The sequence below is a fragment of the Musa acuminata genome, chromosome BXJ1-8 (assembly GCF_036884655.1).
Source record: "Musa acuminata AAA Group cultivar baxijiao chromosome BXJ1-8, Cavendish_Baxijiao_AAA, whole genome shotgun sequence".
NCBI lineage: Eukaryota > Viridiplantae > Streptophyta > Magnoliopsida > Zingiberales > Musaceae > Musa > Musa acuminata.
Window position 1 is genome coordinate 5,950,013 of NC_088334.1, and position 24,378 is coordinate 5,974,390.

At 36.8% G+C, this 24,378-nt stretch overlaps 1 protein-coding gene across 4 annotated transcripts; it reads right to left on the bottom strand.

Moving 5' to 3' along the window:
• Positions 1–1,444: 1,444 nt before the first annotated feature.
• On the bottom strand, positions 1,445–23,900 carry LOC135582506 (uncharacterized). 4 transcript variants are annotated; one of them, XM_065078426.1, is made up of 17 exons: positions 23,563–23,837; positions 23,325–23,458; positions 21,146–21,218; positions 20,837–21,052; positions 20,470–20,742; positions 17,894–18,028; positions 17,692–17,817; positions 12,150–12,194; positions 8,909–9,016; positions 8,681–8,823; positions 8,382–8,505; positions 7,321–7,395; positions 6,235–6,618; positions 6,057–6,146; positions 4,816–4,987; positions 3,183–3,428; positions 1,445–1,687 (listed from the first exon to the last, which is right to left on the bottom strand). In XM_065078426.1, exons 1-16 carry the CDS (start codon positions 23,782–23,784, stop codon positions 3,202–3,204), a joined length of 2,547 nt encoding a protein of 848 aa, XP_064934498.1. In that variant the 5' UTR covers positions 23,785–23,837; the 3' UTR covers positions 1,445–1,687; positions 3,183–3,201. The 4 variants fall into 4 exon arrangements, with proteins under 4 accessions (XP_064934498.1, XP_064934499.1, XP_064934501.1 ...); XM_065078427.1 differs by having other exon boundaries at positions 21,146–21,203; positions 23,563–23,836; XM_065078429.1 differs by lacking the exon at positions 20,470–20,742 and having other exon boundaries at positions 23,563–23,900.
• Positions 23,901–24,378: the final 478 nt, after the last annotated feature.

The following is a 24,378-nucleotide window of genomic DNA, read 5'->3' on the forward strand; positions in this document are numbered from 1 at the left end:
CTCTTCCTGACTGCTTGACAGAGAGGTGCAGTTCATGGTGACCGACTTCAATAACTGATATACCACCAGGTAAAGGTGCTGCATCACCCTCCCACGGCCAGCACTGCTCCCCCTTCTCCCTCACCTAAACTACAGCAAGTGGTTGATTACCACGTCTCCTGAAATCCCCTCCCCCTCCTCCGGACCAATTGCCATATCTTTCCGCCGTCGCTTCTCTGCACCAAGCAGTTGACCCTCCTTTTGCGATCATTCCCTGGAACTGTCTTGAGAAATCATAGTACTTTTCCACGTTCAGACCTTATCTCCATCAATGCAACAATTCTCATCCCATTCAAATTATCCAAAAGTGATAACTACGTATTCTAACATGCTCAATTCTCTAATCTCCTATTTGCTATGATCTACTAGGCTACGTCGACGGCTCTCTCCGTTGTCCACCAACGATGCTCAACATCCCAAGAGCACTAAGTCTTCATGTGACACCGTTGTCGAAGCTTGGTGCAAGTTGTAAACCACCTTGGCAAATCATTCACGTACTCGCATGCTCAGTCTCCTATCCAGTCTCATGCAAACAAAACAAGAGGGAAGTACTATTATCGATTATCTACAAAATATAAAAATTATCATCGATAACTTAATCTTGATAAATCATTTCCTTAGTGATAAAGAAGCCATTATCCATATCCTTAACGACCTCGAGAATAAGTACAAGAAATTAACAATAACAATACAAGCACATAACTCATTAATGTCATTCGAAGAACTCTACGACAAGTTAATTGACTTTGAGATATATCTCAAATGCGAGGACAAACTAATTGAAGTGTGCTTTTGCTTTTACACTTAATTCTATCAGTATACATTTGACAGTGATTTTACCAAAATACAAGCACACACGAGCATTTTAGACAATCCAAATAATCCAAATTTTACATATTTTTCATTTTCTGTTTTTTTTGTTTGTGTGTCTAACACTGGCTGGTTGATTTTGGATGCTGGTTTATTTTGGGAGCAAAGCTTTATGAAATTCCAAAGAAACGATGATGTGCTGATCAACCTCAAATGAGAACCCCCGGAATTAAAAATGAATGTTTTCCCAGAGGAAGCCAAGCAAGCAGTGTTTAATTTTAACACATTATGATAGCAATCAGAGTGATGAAGGAGAACGATAAAATTTTAAGCTGTAGGACTGACCTGAAGAAGACCTTGGGCTTCATGGGGAAAACTTATTTGCTGGGTTGCTGCGGCAATGATAAACTTTGAGCTGTAATAGGGTTTAAGACACGGTTTTCCTGTTGTTACCAAACAAAAAAGCACCATCCGAGTCAGTTCAATCGTTTTTTCATGATGGAATGTAGGCAATAGGAAAACTGCTACGAGGACAAAAGCTGCCTTTATGACTTGTTTACCAATCACTGGAAAAGAATTTTACCCGCGGGAAGAATATATGAATCTGGTCCAATCTACTAGTTGCAACCAAAATACAAATTAAAGTAGTTTGTTTTCGATAGTTTCTATATGCCATTACATATGGAAACATTTTGCATTAGTAGGAAAGATTATGTGCTTTGAAGTATCTTCTTCTAGCTCATTCTATCCCCATTTCTGGATATCTCTTGCAAGTTGCTTTTGTCAGCTTTCTTGTACTCCCCCCAGAAGTTCATCAAATAGGGCTTCAATCTGATTCCTGAAAGAAAAGGATGAGAAACATCGAGGAGTTATGCTTAGCAATAAATTAAAAACAACCAATATTTCAACTTTTGACGTTCCAAGATTAGTGCTGGCAGTATGCCTCAGAAGAACACAGTCAGCAAGATAGTCGATATTTACTGACATATCAATGCCTAGACTAGTCTAAAAATCATACGAGAGAAAAATTAAAAAGCAAAACAAGGGAGGGGAGAAAATAGATTATTAGAGTATATATAACACATCAACAGCCTATTAAAACCAAAGGGAAGCTCGGCAAAAGAGACATCCATGCACCACAATAAAACATAGATTTGCCACGATTGGATTATAGCTCAACTGAACAAACGTGAATTGCATGCGGTATACCTGCATTGGAAAGTTATAAAGGTTCTTCAAAACTTTCACCTCGATCATCTTAACCATCAATCTGATTTTAATAAAAACAAACTAACATGATAATGTGACCAAATCATGTAAATGATTGAGAAGATAGCTTTCCAAGGAGACCTCTAAAACTTTCTTACCCTGCATAGAATTAAGAGAACATGTTTCGGTTTGCACCCCTGACCAAGAGTGGCTCAGACCTTATAGATTAGGCACTCTCCAGTACTTGAAAGCCACTCCATATTTACCCCATAATGTCATCGAATCATCATCATTACAACAGCTAAGACAGCTATTTAACTCATTGAAAGCTATCATGTATAATCTCTAATCTTTACTTCTTCAATGTAATTAAAAAGAGAGAGAGTTAACATTTGAAAGAATTCCGGCGACACCTAGAAACAACAACGAGACAATCTAGTAGAAAAAGACATTGAAAGCTAGCTGGCCAAAACAACTTTATTTTCATTCATAAAGAATCATAGAATCATATACCTTCCATAAACCTGCAACTGATTAAATGCATAAGAACTGGAAAGTCAAAGAAGGAAATAGAACACAACTTAGAGTTATCAATCATACTACAACAACATAAACAATGATACAGCAATCTCATTTCTTTAGCATGGTTTCTCTTTTTCAATCAGTTCCAAGCAATCTAAAATTTGGTAAATCTGCACTTGTTTTTAGCCGTAAAGACTAACTAGATCAAATTAGCAATTTCCCAGCTAAAATTGTACTGGTCCAATCTGTATCGGCTGGATCAGATCAGATCAGACCAATATGGCAAATCATGTAGAGTGGTGACAAATATGAAACTTCGGAACTTCACAATCATACAAAAAATTCTAAATTTACATTGCTTCCAAAAAGTATATAATGATTAATGATGAAGTAAAATCAGGAAAGAACTCAAGATACCTCTGATTCTGAAAATAGCTAACTGCAGAAATGTAAACTATTTATTGCTTACCTTGCAAGACAAAAAGAATAGAATGAAGGTAATTTAACAGATGTGGCAGGAATGCAATCAAGAACTGAGATCATCAACACCACTGCAATTATATGAAAAGTTTCCAATCCTCACAAGCTAATATGGAACTCACCGTTCCCGTGAAAAGGTCTTCACTTCTTGAGGAGCATGTCTCTGAACTCATCATTTGACTTTGGCTTCTCATTATCTTGATCAGGCTTTGCTTCCCTTTTAGTCCATCCAAGGGGCTTCACAAGAGCTCTTGGTGCAGCAAACGTGACACTCCCAGTAAACTTCCCACTACTACCACGCTTATCCACAATGGTGGCTTCAGACTCATCTTCTTTCCTGATACTGTTACCTCTCGCAAACCTTTTACCTGCATAATCAAAATATTTGGCTTGTACAGAAAAGGTGCAGCAGATTTCAACAGGACACATACTTCATTTACTAGACCATTGTTTTCAAAATGTAAATTGTCAATGATAATTTATTATGTGCAGGCATTTTCACTCAATTTAAAGACACTGTATAGGCATTTGTCTCTTATGCATCCATCTCAATACTGCTCAATAATGCTGAGATATCAAAATAAGGGTGAGCACCAGTATCATAACAGGGGGTCCTGAGATGCACAACATTTTCTGAAAAAAAGCTAAAGAGAATCAAAAGTGACAATCATCAATACTACAATGTGAAAAGATGCAAAACCCAGAATCAGTTTGGATTCTATAATAAAGGGATCAAACTAGAAGATGGGGTCAAGGAAAGATGAGAAGAGACGACGTACAATATTACCCTATAACTAAAGAGGGTGTTTTCATAACTTGAACAATGGTCATCAGGGCCTAAAAAACAACCTTTTGTCCCAAGGCTCACCCTCAACTTATAACTTGAAAAGAAAATAATGAACCTTGATCCGAAAAGCCAAGCAGACCTTAGTTAATATGGTACATAGCATTCTTTGTTAGGATCTGAGGCAAATCTTCCAAGTTCTACCAGATAATCTAAGGCACTGTCAGATAAAGGTCATCACTTTTCACCACAAGGACAAGACTGATATGATTACATTTAATACAAATACGGCTGCTCAAGCCCCACTAGAAAGCTCCCAGATCAACTTAACCAAGTAGTGGAGTTCAAGACAAAAGGAGTGGTATAACCTATGTGGCATACCCTAACGTCAAATGTAAGACCAACAGCCTCCATGCCAGTTTCACAATATTATTTTGCATTGCCATAGCAGCAACAGATGATTGCCTCTTCATTATGATAAAGACAACAAAAATGAGGAGGGATCAAAAAGGAGAGTGATACTACAAGGTGTGTCAGGCCAATAGCTTTGTAATAATACCAAGAAACAAGGCTTTCATTTTCATTTGTAATAATACTAATAAGAGTGATGTGTCGGCGTAAGACACACAATATGGCAGCATGCATAGCAGCATGTTCATATATGTGAACTAGCAACAATTTATGGAAGGCAAATTGAAAGCAGAGAGAAACATGTCTGAACGAGAGACAATTTGTTATCAACAATTTAGGAAAGAACATCCTTTGGAGTTGCAACTTCACCAAGTAGCATCTAGATCCATAACAATCACAATAGAATAAAGAATTATACCGAACCAGCATTAAACCATTCTTGAGCATAATTGTCAAAGGATTTTGCTTAATGGTACATTTAGGATAAAGAATTTGCCCTTTCTTAAAATTTTAGTGACCATTTGGAGTAGCACTCTTAAGTGCAAAGTAAATAAACTAACCAATTAGCACACCATGGGCTGCTGATGTCTTGCTACCATCTAGGATTCTCTTTTGGCTATGTTTTGGGTCTGACCGTGCAATGCTTAATTTCTTCCCAAGCAGCTTCTGCTTGTTCTTTGCAACAGCTGCTGCAAGATGTTCATCATCTGAAAAATCTACATATGCTAACCCCTGCATTAATTGCAAAAAGAAAGGAAAATATTTTTAATTAACAAATGAAAAATATAAAGCATAGCATGCATTTGTGACCTGATAGCTACAAGTTGCAATTTCGTTAAAAGTACCAATCTATCGATCATTAAACTGAATTTCACAAACATGAATCAAAATAGAGAACGACAAAGGGTCTATCGGCATTCACGATGGCCTGATTATACATACTGGCAAATGTTGCATATGCATGTGGATTGTTGTTGTAAAATCACAAGTTCTACATAATAATGCATTTTTTTGCACCCTAAAACACAGTAGCCATCGGACCTAATAAAAAGAATGGAAACAGATCAAACAATTCCTGTAATCAAATTTGCCTGACAGTATATCAGCCATTTGCTGCATCACTTATGTTTTCCTTTTAAATCTGTTTAAGGATACAACATTTTGTAAAGCCAAACTCCATAAGACTCAACAAGCCAATAGGAAGGAAACATGTGGCAAACAATAAATGTGATTGACACAACCCAAGAATCAAAGTCAGCAGATCTAGGATGGAGGTTGCTGATGGCCCTTATGAATGGGTAACCTGCCATTATTTAAGGGTTGCCCTCAATAAACCACAGTACTCCAAAGGCCATCATCAATGGCGTAATAGGTCTGCAAACCTCATTTTATGCAAATGAGGGTTCACCAGGTAATGTACCAACTCCTTCCATCCACCTGCATTTACTTCTCTCAACTATCTACTAGCCATCCAATGTTCACTCTTTGGGCATAGTTGGACCCATCAGGCCCACCCCAACACCACGTTCTCTTTACTTGCAGGTTGGAACATGAGGTGTGTGTGAATGCATTTTTACAGCGTCTCTGTCCTGTTGTGGGGCTCATTTGACATAGGGGCAAAACAACAGATGGTCAGCCCCAGAATCCTAAGTCAGCTGGGAGACCAAAAATGAAAATATAATGTGTGAATGCTTTTTTTTTTAACATTTTACAATTGGACTTGGGCATGTAAAGTTATAAACAGATAGGAGAATTCTGCAATCAAAGTAGCACACAAACAGAGATGAGATGGAGACTAAACCCTTGGTCCGCCTGTTTTTCTATCTTTTAACAATCGTATAGCAGTAACTCCACAGTCCCTGAAGAATTCACGTAGGTGGTCCTCATTTGCCTGAAATGGAAGTTTGCTTAAAATTTGTATTCAAAAATATTCTGTCATCCATTATCAAGATAACAACAAACAATTATAGATTACTTGCCTCAACGCTGAGATTTGAAATAAATGCAGTGCACTCATCATTGTAGTGATTAGGCTTGGATTCCCTAGATTCTGAAGTTCCCACGGATTGATTGTTGGCTGCATCTGTGTCCAGCAATTTCTCCACTTGTCCTTTATCTGTTTCCTCAGCAAGTTTAATCTGTTCTGGTGCTCTTATAGAGTCTCTTTTAGATGCTTGCACAGGTTCAGATGTATATTTCTTTCTCTTTCCAGGAGGCTGTTTAACTTCCAGTGCTTTACCTATTTTCCTCTTTTGTGGTGCATTGGCTGCAGGAGAACCATCTTTATTGACAACCGATGCAAGGTCAACTTTGGTCTCCTGTTGATTGTTGAATGCCATGAGCTCTTGTAGTCGTGGTGCCACCTAAGAAGAACATTAATATCACACAAGAGGAAACAAAATGACAAGTTACAAAAAAAAAAATAACTCCAATAATTTATATATCATAAAAGAACATCAGAGTGAATCATGGGAAACATGAATTAAGATCGAGACTCCAAAGCAGAACTGGTTACTATAACTATAGATACATACCCAGTTAGACAAGCTCGCTAAAATATAAATAACTTAAGTACCTTAATAAATGCAAACTGAACAAGACATTCTAAACACATATATTGAAGCTGCTGATAAAGGCTTTTCAGGAAACTCATTTTGCAACAACTTACAACAATCAACACAGCTTGGGGACCACAGATAAAGATTATGAAACAGTCGCCTCATTGATGACCAGAACACCAAAATTCAAAATTTAAAAATCTCTTCCCTGGTAAGAGCAGGAAGGATTGTTACTAGTATTCAAACAACCAGCACCAACTACATTGTCAAAACAACTAGCTCACATGAAATCACCTCTAAGTCAATTGTAGAGATGAGAAGTACTAACTTGGAACCAAGTTCATAAAGGAAAAATTAACTTGACTTGTACCTCAAACATCATATGTTTCATCTTTAGCAAAAGATGAGGACTACCTTAGAGCTTCTGACAACAAATAACATTGATTTCTTAGACAACAAAGAGACTTCCACAGTTAAAACATAAAACCAATTAGAAAGGAGACATACCTTTTTCTGGGCAAGATCAAAGTCATCCAAGGTGCCGTGTTCCCTTTCAAACCGCAACCAGGAATGGCATACATCCTGAACAATTTGATGCTTTTAGGTCATCACAAGTATATAAATAAAATGATCTCCTAATTCTATACCATTTATTGAAAATTAAATCATAACACAAATTCCAAAGACACAAAAGCCAACAGAAGTAAACATTAAGGAATATGTTCTCAAAACCAATAACTTACATACGGTACTAAAGAGCAAAGAGTTAACAAGATGCAATGAACAATATCATCAATCAAGCTACATGCTACAGAGGATAATGCAGATGCTGAATATAATAAGTATCGAGAAAAGAAAGCAAAATACTATAACTAACTAAATGAGCAAGACAAGTAAAAGTCCATACTCAACAGCTATTCTAGAGTCTAGATTACACTACTTTATGCACGTGATCATTCCCATTAACTGTATAGTTGCTTTATCAACAAATTTAACAAAATATAACTAGAATATATTCAATAGCTTCACACAATCATCAATGTCTGAAGGGAAGTGTACATTCATTCACATTAAAATCTATGGCATGAACAAATATAATCTGTTGTTCTAAAAACCTTAAATTTTTAGGGCAGGAATGATGCTGGCACAAGAACCAGACTAAGAAGTTCTGAGGAAGGTGGGATCATCAAGGTGTGAGCAAAGGTTTACCAATCACCTTTTCGGTCTACTAAACACCTTAAGACAGTACAATTTGTTCTTGTTATATACTTCTTTTCCTCAAGATGACCTATGTATTTTATGTTGTTAGGATAGCTAAGGTCTACAGCAAGCAGTTCAATCAGACTGTTATCAGAAGTAAAAGCATAAAATCTCCAATGTTTTATGAGTTCAACATATCAGGACCATTATAGACTATAAAAATGACATGGTGTAATAATACACTCCTGTGGATAAATGGGCAAACCAATCATCTCCGAGCATAATGAATCAAACTGGCAGTTAAAATGTGAAAACAAGGAAAATGCGTCAAAATGTTCTATGTTAGTCATCAGTTAAATGATGCTTACCTCCGAACCTGTTCCTGAAAACCTTTTACTGTAGCATCTCTTGTAAATTGACCTTGCCTCATTTATTTGACCCAATTCAATTTCCATCGAGATATATGACAGCCAAATTTCCAGCATAGATCCACTAAAAATATACAAAGTTATTTAGAAAAAAAGAAAGAAATATATTTGTTTACAATTAATTTGCAACAAACAAAGAGCAGTACAAGTGAAATGAACCAATCAGCAATTTTACAAAAGCATATCACCCACATCAAGCTGGAAAACTTGGAAACAAGTAAATGAAAGACAGTAAAGACCTTTTCTTGAGCAAGTTTTCCCATACCCCACGAGCAGCAACGATATCATTTCCAAGCTTAACCTCTAATCTTGCCCAATACGAATGCAGATGCAATAGATCATCTGTACTCAGACACTCTGGCAATAAGAACTCTGTAGCACGCTGTAATCATGACAACATGAAGTACAAATCAGACATAATTTAAAGAACTCACAGGATAGACAATGAGTTAAGAAGAAAGCAAAACCTGAAATGTTTCTCTTATAAGGACATAGTCTAACCCATCCTCCTTAGAGCCAACCAAAGACATCCTTCGTCTTAAGCCATCCACTCGAGTGAGAAATAGATCCAGATACTACAACCAGAAAAGCATGCAAATATAAATTTAACCCATAATTATAAGAACAAAAAAAGTGGTCACAAACTACTTGAAAATTTTCAATGGAAAGTTGTTTGGAAAATATAGACAGAAAGTGGAAAGGTACTTGAGTGATAACAGTAACAGTTTTCGTATAACAATGCAAGATATGATATAGCTTGTTCATTGTAAATATTCAAAACTGATGCAAGTGTTTTCCGAAAGCATTGACAGGGTAAAATGTTGGAGAAGTCTCACATGCTATTCAAATTATATTGAAAAGATCTAGGCCTTGAACAATGCCTCCTACAAACTACTAAATTCTGCAGGTCATGCTGGAATCATAAATCTTCCATATGGAAAAAGTGCAGATTGATCTATTTTTAGCAACAACTTATCTTGTCAGTACAACACTATCACACTATCATTGTGTTTGTCCAAAATATGCATTTACCAATGACAATCCATAGAAGACCTTACTTCTTATCCATGTGTACCAGATCATCTACACATTCACAACAGTACCTTGGCACATAGCATGGTTATACTAACATATTCTGGCCAAACAAATAACCAGGTAATAAATAATTTAAAATCCCCGTATGGCTATTAACATCTGAGTCAACTCTTTTGAGTCAGAGCTCAGGTGTGGACTATAAGCTAATCGCCAAGTGCCAAAACATGGATGTAGTTTCAATATGGTCTCAGGTGCAACCTTAAAAAACGAGTTCATAAGTCAGGAGATCAATAAAGGATGAAGTTAAAACAAGCATTGATCAAATCAGAAAGCCTGCCACTAGCAATGTTTCTCTCATGATACAAAAGCGATGAGAAGGGAGCAAGATGCTGATATTTTGGTCTTTTAACAATGTTGAAATATGATGGCTCCATGTTGAACATAACTTTTCTCCAGAATCTATGAATAGCTAAACCCATCCACCTGAAAACAATAGTGGTAATGGCAATATTGAAATTAGTCCTTACACTTGTTATTAAGCTAGCAGCAATTCGGTGGTGTAACCAAATGAACACAAGAAGTTCATTATTGGTGATGGCAACAGATACAAGAGCATTAAGCCTAAAACTGCTTACAATAACATAAACAAGAACTTACATGAATGCATTTCAACATTACTTTTCTGTCTTTATGAACAGAAGACATCAGATAGGCAGCACCGTGATCTATCATTTTATATTATTGATAATTGGTTGTCCATTTTTAGAATTGTAAAATTCATGTTGTCAAAAATGTTGGGCGCTATAAGGCACCAAGGTTCCTCAATGCACGAGATACTAGGTGCACTAAGTGCTTGACAATACAAAACTTATAAAAAATCTATAATTAAGAAACAAGACTATCATTAAAATAAAAAATTAGAGTTCCATATCATTTCATTTTCAAAATATCAGCATTGAATCATCGAATTACATTCATTTAATCATCTATATAGCATTAAAGTACTACCTTGTCCAAATCTAACAACAAGAACAACAAAATAAAAAAATATTAACATCAAAAGTCCAAAATTTTCATTAAGAAAGTCAATGATTAACAAAATTCATAGACTGTTATTAACAAGAGCTAACTATTATTAACAAAAATTAACATTACTATCAATGAGAAGCCCAGGTGAGGGGCTGAGAGCAGGGGAATGCAGAAAGGGGGGGCATTTGACTTGAGCCAAGATCTGATCCAAACTAGGAATATGATCAGATGCACCTAGGCTGACGTAGGTGCTCACTTGGACTACCCGTCGCCCAAGTGCTTGCATGGGCTGCCCAGTGCCTAGGCCCAGGCGCTTGACTAGGCAGCCCCCAAGCCCATGCGCCTCACCTAGGTCATCTTGAGGCTCAAACCCTGCCTCGCCTCTGCCGAGCACCCATTAATATTACTGATAAAAATCATAAAAGATGACAGAACTCAGAAAAAAATTAATATTGCATAGCACAAGGCTTGCCAACAGTTAATATACTCACTTGACATTTGCTCTTTGTGTTTCATACAAGCTTCCATGCAAGGTTTTCAACTTTGAGAACCAGAAGCAGAGAAGAAGAGGAGGGGAGAAGATGAAGAGGATGAGCTGATGGCAGAGAAGAAGGAAGGAGGCTACAGAGAAGGAGAGGAGGCCGAAGTGGTGGAGGGAAGAGTACCAATTCGATAGGGCTTGGGGTGGTGGACAACAGCTGACATGGGCAATGGTGGATGGCCCAAGGTGAAGAGGGAGAGGAGAGAGAGAGAGAGAGAGAGAGAGAGAGAGAGAGAGGCCAGACCCGGTCACATGGCTTACTGGGCAGTAACCCCTATATCACAAGTAGATTGCCCAATTTCATGTTCGGATCCATGGGCATTATGTACTAGTTCATCCAGTTTGTTGGTCCATGTTTGCAAGTAATATTCAACTGAAATAAGTATATATATAGCTCCAATCAAATGGACAATGGATACCTGATCTAAAACTTCTATAAAACTGAACTTGGTGTACAAAATAATCACATTCCTTCATATATATGTTAAGCATGTTTCACATAAAGATGGACATCATATGCAGCTAGGGACAAGTACATACAACCCCATATCTGATACAGGAATATTTTGCATTGGTTGCATGATAATACATGGACGAAAGGCATCTCCAGATACCCATAACAGGTACTCAATAAAATCAACAGTTTTCCAGCAAATACATCTCTAAATTTTGGACAATGTTGTATCTCGTCATGAACCAGAATATGTTTTTTGAATTACAATGCAATAGTTATCCAACAATAGGAAAACATAATTTAAGTGAACTTGAGGTTAAGCTTTCAAATTACATATTACCCAATATTTCAAGTTGAGAATATTTAAGGAACAAGTATTGTTGGTATGGTAAGATAATAAATCTATAATGGAAGCATTGATGAAACCCCGAATATGATCGAGTATCAAAGTGACATAATAAAACCCAGTGTCATCTTGCCAATACATTATACAAATTCTATTGATGACAATGATTCATTTCAATGTCATCTTTAAAGTTAAATGCATAGTGGGCTTAATATTAGCTAAATGACAGATAAAAATAATTAATATTCACTTATTAGCGTATAATACTTTGCATCAAACTAACTTCAAAAGTTTTAAAATAACCTCTTTGTAGTTTGGAAAAGCACATTGTATAGCTTGCTCAAAGACCTGAAAACAAGAACCATAAAATAGCAAATGCTTCTAGTCAAATGTAAAAGCAAAGCTAGAGACAGAACATTGTACAGCTTGCTCAAAGATCCACAGTAGTAGCAGAAATATTGAATCACACATGTCACAAAACAAAGTTTCAGTGTTGTCACTTTTTTAGACCCATTAAGTGCTAATAACACTCATATTGTTAACTAACATCAGTTTTGTGGCAGTTAATGCAAAAAAAAATAATATGCATAGTCCTGCTAAAGAAACTTATTCATCTAGTTAAAAAAATCTTGAATGAAATTCACTACTACACAGTTATCAAACTCAACCTCAAAGATTCACCAACTTTAAGTTTAATATTTGCTATCTTATTGAAGAAATTTGTTATAATAATAAACAAAGTATGAAAACTAATTTACTGATACATGAACTTATGAGAATTTTCAAGTTTGCTTAAACATGATAAGCATATATCCTGTTACCATGTATGAAGACTCATGATGCTGAACTTCATAATGCAAGCATGTGGTACAGCAAAAAGATAGCACATACTCCATCAAGACAGCAAAGCAAATCCTATGGCCTATTCTACAGTTTTTAATGGAACAATTTACTGGCTAACCTCTGACATGTATCACCATAATGTCACTTCAAGATCGAAACAGGACACCAATGCAACTCTTAACTGATCAGTTCTCAAAGCAAAGTTTTGAGGTCACTTGGTATATGCATAGGATGAATTCTTAGTTAAGAGAGTCAGCCTATCACTTTTTTCAGTAAGAAACTCAATGATACAAAACAATATTATTCTACCTACAACAAAGAATTCTATGTCATTATGTAATGTCTTAGGTATTGGTGATATTACCTTCTACAGCAAGAGTTTGTCTTGCTGTCTGACCACCATGCCCTAAGGTACTTAAATGCCCAAAAGAAGTTAAATACCCAATATGCCAAGTGGATTGAGTTTCCCAACGAATACTCTCATGTAATTAAACATTGTTCTTACACTCAGAACAATGCTGCTAATTCCCTTAATCGAATTTCTATAATTCTATCTACCATGAGTGTTAAGGTCATAGGATTCAAGCGATTAAAAGAAGAGTATATACCCAATGTCCAGACTTTAGTCACGTATATCAAGAAGTCTAAGAATGAAAACCATTGTGAACATATGGACTTTATTCTTAGGGATAGTTACTTTTTTCGATCTACTAGATTGTGTGTTCCCCGATCCTCCCTTCAAGACTTGTTTGGGAAATGCACACAGTTGGATTAGCAGGTCACCTAGGCTAAGACAAGACCATTGCATTAATCGAGGATAGATTTTATTGATCTTCCTTAAAGCGAGATGTTGCTCGAGTAGTGTCATAGTGTCGCACCTGTCAAATTGCCAAGACTCGCAAACACAATACTGGCCTAAATACCACATTACTCATTCCGCATTCACCACGACAAGATGTGAGCTTAGATTCTATTCTAGTTGTTGTTGATTGATTTTAAAAAATGACCCACTTTATCCTATGTAACAAGAGCAACGATGCCTCACACATTGCTAAAATTGTTCTTTTAAGAAGTGATTAAATTACATGACTTGCCCTTAACAATGGTGTCTGATATGGATGTAAAATTTGTTAGCTACGTTTGGAAAACTTTGTAGAGACTGTTTAGTACAATATTGAAGTTCTCATCAGCCTTTCACCCTAAGACTGATGGTCAAACTAAGGAACCATTCTTTGGGAAATCTTCTTAGATGTTTAGTTGGAGAGAAATCCAAAAATTCGAACTTAACCTTACCCATTGTATAATTTATATACAATAACTCAGAGTCAACCGCTCCATCGGAAAAAGCCTATTTCAAACTGTTCTCGGCTATTACTTGCACGACTATTGACCTTGCACCCCTTCCACTTGACTATCATGCCTCAAAATCAGCTTACTCCTTCGCTCAACATATGTATGATTTGCATGCCAAGATTCGACGTAAATTGCCCTAAGTAATGAAAGTTACAAACTTGTTGCTAATGCACACCATAGAAGTCAAGAGTTCCAAGTTGGTGATTATGTTTGGTTCATGTTCGCCCTGAGATATTCCCTAAAAACTCATTCAAAAGTTTAAATGCTCGAGCCATTGATCCTTTCCCCATTATCCAAAAACTAGGATCTAATGCAATATTTGCTTGATTTACATTTCAACTTAAATTTTAGTCTAGTTTTTAATGTGGAAGATTTAACTCCATATCATGGTACTTTTGAGTCTCCTTTGTCAACCGATGTTCCTATAAGTGGCAATCCACCCAAAGCACCAATTCTCCCACAACACAAGGATGACGTAAGGGTCATTCTTGATAACTGCCTTATTACGTCTGCTACTAGCATTACTCAACGCTTTCTTGTCAAGTGGCATGATCGTTTAGCTTACAATGGCATTTACTTTGGAGGAACTTCGTGACTTTGCACCAGACTTATTAGACCAATACCTTCCAGATTACTCTCCAGGGTCGAGTTCTTTTCCACTAGGAGAGAATGATAAAAAATCATCTAACTTTACAAAAGATTTCAGAAAAGTTTATTTTTGGCAAAGAAGTCGACAAAAAATCATCAATCAGTTGGCTTAGAAATTCTAAGAGTAGTGTTGAAAATTAAAAAGTCTTTTAGTCTTTCTAAGGACTTCTTTTGTATTAAGTACGCTCATTTACTATTTCAGTGTCCTATAAGTCATATTTTGTATTTCTAAAAGACATACTAAGTCTCTAGGAGATTACTTTTGAGAATCATTATCTTCATTAATTGTACCAAGGCTCCTAAACCCCTATAAATAGTGGAGTTTGTCAATGAATCAAACACTTTATATTTGACTGAAACGAATTGCATCTTCTCTACTCTCTTAATCTCCTCTCTTATCTCACATTTTTCTCTCTCTCTTCCCCTCTCTTCCTCTCTACTTCTCTACTCTGTTCTACATCAATACCACTCTCTTGAAAAAGTTGGAATGAATCAGAACCAGTTTGGTCGTATTACTTAGCTACTTTAGGCAAGACAAAGTTCCATGTCACATCCCTTTTATGGAATGACAAAATTTCAACTGTAATTTTTTTATTACAATGGTAAGTTCATAAGAAATTTAAAAGTAGACTATAAGTGTATTGATCATTGTGGTGCTATGGCTACTAGCATTCACAGCTAAAAATCAAAAACCTGATTGCTAACAGGCGGAGACATAGTTGATATTGGTGGTGGTGATTCACAACAATCATACTAAAACTACAAGAAATAAACATCAGAATACATGATGCCTTTGTTGCATCAAACACCAAGCATGCTCACTATAAGTAACTTATCCAGCAAAACTTCATAATTCTTGCAATCTAGAAAAGAACTATGCAACGATTCTTAAAGTCCAAAACCCATGCTGAAACTGTTCACCTTCATTAGGCACAAAATGGCCTCAAATGTAAAAGTTTGTTCCCAGAAATACAAAATATGAATAATAGCTAGTGGTACTGGCACATATACTAAGGCTCATATGGTGGAAATTTAACTGTAAAAGATTGTGGATGCTCATAAAAATCGCTAGGTTAAAAACAAAATGCCCAAAAAAATTATCAGCATGCCTCTTTTCATTAAGCTGAATATAACATGCATGCTTTTGCCTTTTGCTTGAAGGACACTTCAGTAATATATTGATATGAAAGTTGAGATGCCATTTTCAGAAAGTATTCAAAACTAAACATATTGTCAATCACATCATGAGTCATCGAGTCTCATGACCTTATGACTTCTCCAGGTTAGAAACACAAGCCAATTGTAGCATTCCAAAATTGTTTTGCTATATTTACTTCACATAAGAAGTATCCTTCCAACTATTTCTGGTCAAAACTATGGGATCCTTTCTGCCGCTAGATTTATTTAAGGGTATCTTCACTTGGAAATCAAAAGATGGCTATTTACTTTCTTATTGTATATGAAAAGGCTATGGCCTTCCTGACTCATAATCTGAACTGGTCTTCTTCTCCCTCAGTCAGTACTGAACATCTTCAATTAGAGGTCTGCTTTATACATGTCCCACATCACAAAGAATTTAACTTTAATTATCAACTAGTATGTCTCTTTCCGCAAATACAACCACTTGTTATTCTGAGTTCCAGGGGTACCAGATATATCTTTTTAAAATCCTCATCTCTGCTACCTGAACCTTTTGCATGTGTTGTCCATAGAAAAATTGGCCCTCAAATTATCTTGTGAGTTTATATCTAACTTAAAAAGACATCCAAGGGACACAACAACCTAGAACCTAGAAGCCTCCCTCTACATTTAAACCGCCTCGTTTTATTTTATGAGCATTATGTTCTCTAGACTCTAATCATGCCTTTTATAAGCAATCAATCCAAAATACTAATTATTTCAGCAATTGGTGATTTTTTACTACCTACTCATTCTATATTGATTCAAGCATTACCAGCAGAAAGGTGGTGCCAAACTGCAGCTTGTATGGCAGAGAGGAGAGGGAGAGTAAATAAGAACAGGGACCGAAGAGAAAAGGGGAGACAGGACAGCAGCTGCAAGGCTCGTTTCACCACAAAAAGAAGAGAGGAGGTGAGAGAAGGGTGAAGGAAAAAACAAGAGAGGACACTGACAACAAGCTGAACACCAATACAGAGAGAGGAGAAAGAAAAGGGAGGGAAGAGAAGAAGTGTACCAGATAGAGTAGAGGGTAGAGGAGCTGACCGACGATGGAAACATGGAAACTCGAATCCAATAGGGTACAATGCAAATAGATGGAAGGCTCCAAGCGAGTGTCAGAGAGAGAGAGAGAGAGAGAGAGAGAGAGAGCTCGGGTTGGAGGATAAAAGCAATTGACTTGGATCCCACGCGATGGATCATACTCGAGGGGAACTTCGTATGAAACCCAGGTGACTGCTTGGTACACCTAGCACTTCAACTGAAGTGCTAACCTAAGAACCGTAGAAGCACTCAAGCAAGGCCCTTGATTGAGCACATACATGAACGCTCAAGCACTTCTTAAAACACTGGGTAACATTTTGATGGTTCATTGCTTTTACAAAGAACTTCCATACAGGCAAAATAAAAATAGGGAGCAGATGATCAAACTCATAAGAAATATCAAATGGTTTGGTATTTTCATGGCAAATCAGTTCATACTCACAGTTGGAATTTGTACATTTGTCAAATATACTAGAACTTGTTTAATCTCTTATTTTACAGTCTTGATCAGAATGTTTCCAAAAGAAAAGGTAACACAGGCCACTCCTTGCTTGCTCTACCCCTATGTTCTTGCATGTCTCTACCTATCTCACTTAATTACTCAAGCTCCACCCCTTGTCTCTCTGACATCTACTGCTACAGCAAATCATTAAGGCCTTGGCCAATATAATACACCAGTCAGCCATTGATTTGCCTGGAACTAGAATATACACTTGTTCTATGTTGATCTAATAGTCAAGTGCTAATGTGGCAACAGCAACTAGAAAAGAAGGAAGCATACATTACTTAGCTCTTTCTCTGATGCATGAAGACGTTCCAAAGAGAGCAAGTAACGAACCCATAGTTCACCAACCCATGTACAATTCTTTGTGGCTCTAGAATATACACTTCTCAGAATGGCAGGAACCTGAAGCAAAAATAGCCAATTATGTCATCATCACATCTGCCATAATGTTTAATAAAAAACAGTAAAATGGAAACACCTTCAAGGTTCTGTCCAAATCACTAGAATACCGTAGCCATAAGTCACTAGATATTGGAAACAGTGCAACAGCACGCTCATACAAGATTTGAACACGTGCAGGGTCTCCAGAAGATTCCTCAAACTTTATATAGTTCTGTTAGCAAATGTGACAGAAAGAGTTCAGCTAGCAGTAACTGGAAACACAGTAGAAGATAACTGAAAATAAGGAGCAGTATCAACTAAGATTCAAACAAAAGTGATACCCATGAAAAATTTTCAAGAACACCTTGTCAAACAAACAAGCAATTAAAAGCTAGATGTAAGATGCATGTTCATTTAGAAACTGTGTGCGACTAGGATTGTGTGAGATATGCTTTTTGGACATTGTCACTATACCTACAAATAGTGTCCCAACCTGAAGATATCATGCCAGAGAAAGGAGACATACAGGGTATGGGCACATATTCTCCAGTTCATTTAAGGTCAAACATGCCTCTTAGCCATTGGCTCGCATGAGCAATATGTGTCACCATTAGCAGCAATGGATATGGAAAACCTGGTCAAAAAGCAACTCCATATTGCATAAATTTCAAAAACAATATTTACATTAACCATCACTCTAGCAAACATGTGTCAAATATCTACATTTTTTATAGTACTTACCTTTAACACTTTGCCAATTTGACTAAATGCAATTAAATATAAACCTAACTATTATTGTCAACAAGACATCCAAATAAGCCTTAGTAGTACTACCAACCTTCTCTCTTCAGTTAAATGAACACCTATGCCATAATGATATAGAGCACCAAAATCCAAATCACTATCTAAACTAGCTTCTGCTAGAAAGAAGCGTCGCACTATATACTGCAAGCATATTTACCTTCAACATGAACTTCACTAAGCAACAGAAGAAAATTTATTTGTAGTTATTCTCTTAACCTATTTAAAGTAACAAACTACCACTAAGCCAATCTTTAAAAAAAGAGTACAAAGTACAAACAATTAAATGGTAAATAAAACAGAGGCAGTTAGACATTTGATAAAGAAATTGTACAACTGTATCAAAGCTAAATTGCAGAAACAAAAAGAAACAAATGCAGAATACAGTAACCATAACCATCTATCCTGGAAGTAGGATTTTCTATATCAAAATTAACAGTTACCAGCATGCTTAATATTTTACTCAAATTCCATTTTCTCAAGTGCCACAACTACCTCCATTGTCATCCATCTATAGTTAAAATTAAACATACAAACAATAAAAGAGGCAACCCACAAACATATCACACAGAAAAAATATATATATATATAAAGACGTACTGGATGCAGATACATAATGATGCTCTCATAGAAAAGCATGCAAAAAGAGTTCCTAGATAGATATTGACTTGCATCAAGTGTACACAATTCAATGGTCATATTAGTCCTATCATAGACATACAGTCTGACAGTAGTCACAGACATCATACAAGAAGGATCAAGTAACATAATTTTTTAAAAATAGCCCTTTTGAGAAAATCATGGGCTAAGGGCAGCGGCAAAATCTGAAGAAGAAAGCCAAAGATATTGGATCAGTGAACAATCAGCTCATACTCAACAATGTTAGCAAACATGCATGATACCAGCAAAAAAATTCCAGAAACATTCAAAATAATTTTGAGGCTTCTAAAGACCCAACTATTCCTTCTTGTGGGACATTTCAGTCAAGGTTTTAAATTTCGAATGATACCGCCCGCTATCGGGCAGAACACTTGATATAGCCCCGTATCGAACCATACGAGGCTGTATCGGGCGGTAATGGTCGATTTCGACTGTGACCGCCCGCTACCGGACGATATCAGCCTAGCTACGACGAGGGAAGAAGAAGAGAGAGAATCGAAAGAACCTTGACGCGTCCCGATCCGACACCGCCCTCCCTCGACGATCTTGATCTATGAGGTAACGGCCAGGCGACGACTAGAGCAGCGAAAGAGGTGGTCTCCTTCATAGCCTTGTCTGCGAAGGAGACCACCTCTTTCGCTGAAGGCCGAAGACGTCTGCGGCCTTCGACATCTTCGCCGAACGCCGCAAATGAGGAGATGAAAGAGACTGCATTCTTCTCATCGTCTGAGGCGACGAGGAGAAGAGGAGGAGACGACATCATCGAGGCAACGTACGCCTCCTTTTTAAAAATTTTTAATATTATTTTTTATATTATATTATATATATATAGATGTACCGCTTGATATTCCCTGGCATACCGAACGGTACTCTCGTACCATACCGTACCGAGCAAAGCTCGATACACCGGTACAGTACGAAATTTCAAACCTTATCCTCAGTCCAAGCGTCTTGTTAAATTCTCCAATACAATTGCATTGCTTCTAAAACTTTAACTTAAATAGTCACATGGTAACCTTTATAGAAGGAACTTAATCCAAAAGAAGAAGAAAAATTAGCAAAAATACCATCAACAAGATATACAAATATAAATAAAAAAATAAAATGTAACAATCTGTACTATAATTCCTAATAAAAAACAAGAAGAAAATAACAGCACAGAGACAATGGTATGTCAGTAAATGATTCTCATTCAATAAAACTTCATAGTACCATGAACTGTTGAAGCCTCTCAGAATCAGATGCATCATGATTAGAAATTTGTTCTTCATATTGCTTACGAGCATTATAAACTTCAATTGCTTTTTTATAAGCAGAAATAATATTTGTAGGAACACCATCAAACTCAGAGTTTGCGTCATTATGATTCCCTTGTTCAGCTTCCCAAAGCTTATAATCCCTTAGTGTTGATCTTAAATCAACCAAAGGAACAGATAATTGGCGATGATATAGATTCCGAACACGGTGAGTTTGTTTTTCTTTTTCCTAATAAGAAGGAAGAGTTTAGTTAGGAAAGAAATAACAGTCTAAAACAAATATGAGCATGCCAAAAAAAATATTTTGTGCCTATGATATTGACCTCATTCTCATTGTCACCCATAATTAGACATATAGCTTGTTCAAAGTTTCTGTATGCCTCCCATATTTTATTGCCTTCAATGATATGCAACCCAGCAGCAGTAAGAGCACGCTCAAATAACTGTCTCATCTTTGAAACACCATCTGGTGAACATCGAGATATTGAAGCATCATGTTCTTGAACAAAATTTATATAATCACACCATAGAGGTACAGACTGCATTGGAAGGATAGCTAAAATTAGGAAACAGATACTGACAAAGTGTACTTATCAAACTTTGGCTGCTTTGTGGTTAGTAACCCAACATACCAAATATTCTTGCACAGCACGTTCGTAAAGCTTCTCAACTTCAGTGAAAGCTTCAGAACTGTTTAAAAATGTTCTTATAAAACATGAATTAATACATATTTAAGTCCAAATATACAGAATTAGAAACAAGAAACAAAATACTCATTCAAATATTAAAAAAGTCTTCTAATGTACAGGTTACATCAGCAAGCATGCATTGAATTAACTTAGGTCTGCATTCATATTGGTCATTTTAATAAAAGAGACAAGGATAACAACAGTTAACTAAGAAGGGTGATGATGTAATTGAAAATTAATTTTAGGCACTTAGAACCTGTGCAAGGCCTGAATTGTCTACAACAATATGAAAGATAATAGAACTACCAACACGAGAGAAGCACCAGAATATAAAATAGTGCAAATAGGACATGCACAATCACAATACATAAAAGCTTCATTTGAAATTTAATTAATAAGAAGAATGCATGGGTTTTTATTTTATCTATCCTAGGATAGAATAGAAGGAAGGGCACACCCAGGCACAGTTTAAAGATTCAGCTAAAACTTAGAAGTCAGGCCTAAAGGGACTAATTACAGCTGGTAATCAATGAAAACTTGTCCAGTCTGGTTGGTTTCAGCTGAAACCAACTCATTGGACTAGGCATCACTTGGCTTTGCCTAGTATCAGAAGTTGTGGTGGTTTCAGCTCAATTAATGACTCATCCAGTTTCATCCATGAAAATGGATCACTCAACATTGTATGTAGTTTTCTCACAGGATTTTACAATTTAGGCCTCTTCTCGGCCACCTTTCTCCGATTTTGCCTCTTATTTGCAGGTTCCTTGCATTAAACTATTTATCTTTAATTTACTAGGTCTTAAGGCCGGTTTGAATCTCTTCATCAATTTTTGATAGAATCACACAGAAATCTTCTCTCATTGGTTGGCTATGTTCCATAATAATAGTGGCCAAGAGCAGTAGGTACCACCAAGACAGAAAAGAAAGAAACAATACAATGATAACTTCCATGGCACTAAAAAAGGAAGATCATAATAATAAAGAAACATAAATAAAGATACTAGTTCTCAAATTCCTTCATAAGGTCATTGTGTAAATTTAGCTTCTGATACACATAATATGACAATGTAGAAATAATCATAGAGGTGATCATGAGAATCCACTATATAATGAATGCAACATATCATTTTAAGGATCCTTAATAGCATTCTGGTCATTACATGGCACTACGTACGTACAAAACGAGTGGCATTACCTGAATGCAGAATTAGTTCAAGCACTCAAATATGACATGAACTGGCAACATGTAAAATTTATTCAAAATCTAGCAGTGGACTTTAAAGATTCCAATTTACCACAAAGGCTTATGACACACAACACCTTTCTGAAAGACTCAACAAAAAGAATTGAGATCAAACACTTATGTCAACACAATCATCAACCTAGGTAACTGGGCGCGGAGGGACATGGCTAAGCCACATTCATGTCTCTGAACTTTTGAAACCCTCCAGCCCACTTAACCAAGAGGTGGCATGGTTAACAAATTTGGTTTTAATGTGACTGTGGAAAACTTTAGGATTCATTTACTGAATAAGGTATGAATTAGTTTAACTTCTACTAGAAATTAAGTGCAGCTTGCAATGTCAGTGGAGCTTAAAAACAGCTCAGGGAATTGTGGTCTAAGTTTCAACCATGTGTTATATACTAGTGTGGCCTATAAGAGAAGGAAAAATATAATAGGAGAATTGGAGGAAAATAGCTGTTCCTTCAGAGTTTCAGTTGTCAAATGCATATTTCTATGGGTTATGTACCTAAGTCTGCAAGAAATGCAATAGTGAATGTGATCAGCGGCTATTACTGATAAATCCCTAAACATAGCTTATGAGCAGAAAAAATCTATGTAGCCACCTCCAAATAATTGAGACATTACAGCTGTGTGAAAAAAGTTATAAAGTCATTCTGATTGTAGATTCTGTTAATGAATAAATGCATTAGATACTATTTTGTACTTTGACATCTTATGCGGCTCAAATGCAATTAAAATTTATTGTTTAACCTAGGTCGATGAGCATGAACAGATGACGCATAGAATCTTGATACAGTTGCCTAGCGTACAGATGAGACAAATTTGCATTATAACATGAACAAACCCTAAATTCAAGTGAAGGTAGAAAGCATCTACCTCGTGCACAATGAGACTTCATCTTTTATCCACTCCTGCCACATCTCTGAGCTCAAGGGGAACCGCTCGTTCATCGATTCCCTCGCCTGCCGCAGCTGCTTTAGACGTCCAAACTTCCGCAAGCACTGAATGTACTGCACAAGAGAACGAAAGCGATCAAGGCACGGTGACCAAGCCTCCTACAGAGTACATAAATGCGGCCATTTACAAGCAACAAGATCATCGACGACGGGATTACCTGGACGTTGGTGTCGTAGTCGAAGGGATTCTCAGCGAGGGATTTCTCTAGGGTTTTGATCCGTAGGTCCTCCGCGGCCTCGTCATCGTCGTCGGAAGAGGATGAAGAAGAGTCGGAGTTAAGGTTCCTGTCCTCCTGCTCCGCTAGGGTTTCTTCCATTGCGATCACAACCTCGGGCGGACTTCTTCCTTCCCGCACTCCCTCTGCCACTCTGGTTCCCATGGGAATGATAAAGAAAGGCCCAATTCTATCTCTTTGGTTCGACCCACGACAGCGTGTTGACTTATATAGACCGAGATCGGGACTCGGGTTGTTTCCGGGCCTGCGCAGGAAGCCCTCTTTCGAGTTTGCACGTGACATGTACACGAGTTATGATGAAAGATGAGGTGGGCCCGCGCGGAGCCCCTCAATTCTGGCGCAGTGTGCATAGGAAGGTGTATTTTGAGATATCTGATACAGTATAACGTGTTGTAGAGAGTATAATATGTTTGATTTTGTTTATTTTATATATTAATGATATAATTTTTAGATATTTGAGTCACTGTAATATATAGGACTTGAAACTTATATTTACAAATATTATATTTGATTTTTCTTTTTTATTTTAGGGATGATCCTCTATGATTTCTAATGGAACGCTGTGAGTGAGTGATATTGAAGCCTTTGATAGTTCACTGAGATTTAGGTTCAAGGAGACAATAGTTGAAGAGGAGGGTGGAATTGATTCTAATATCCACACTGCATGCATGCGATATTATTGAGACAATATATGTATTGTTATGAAAGAAGATGGGACTGATGTTGGATGCATTAGTG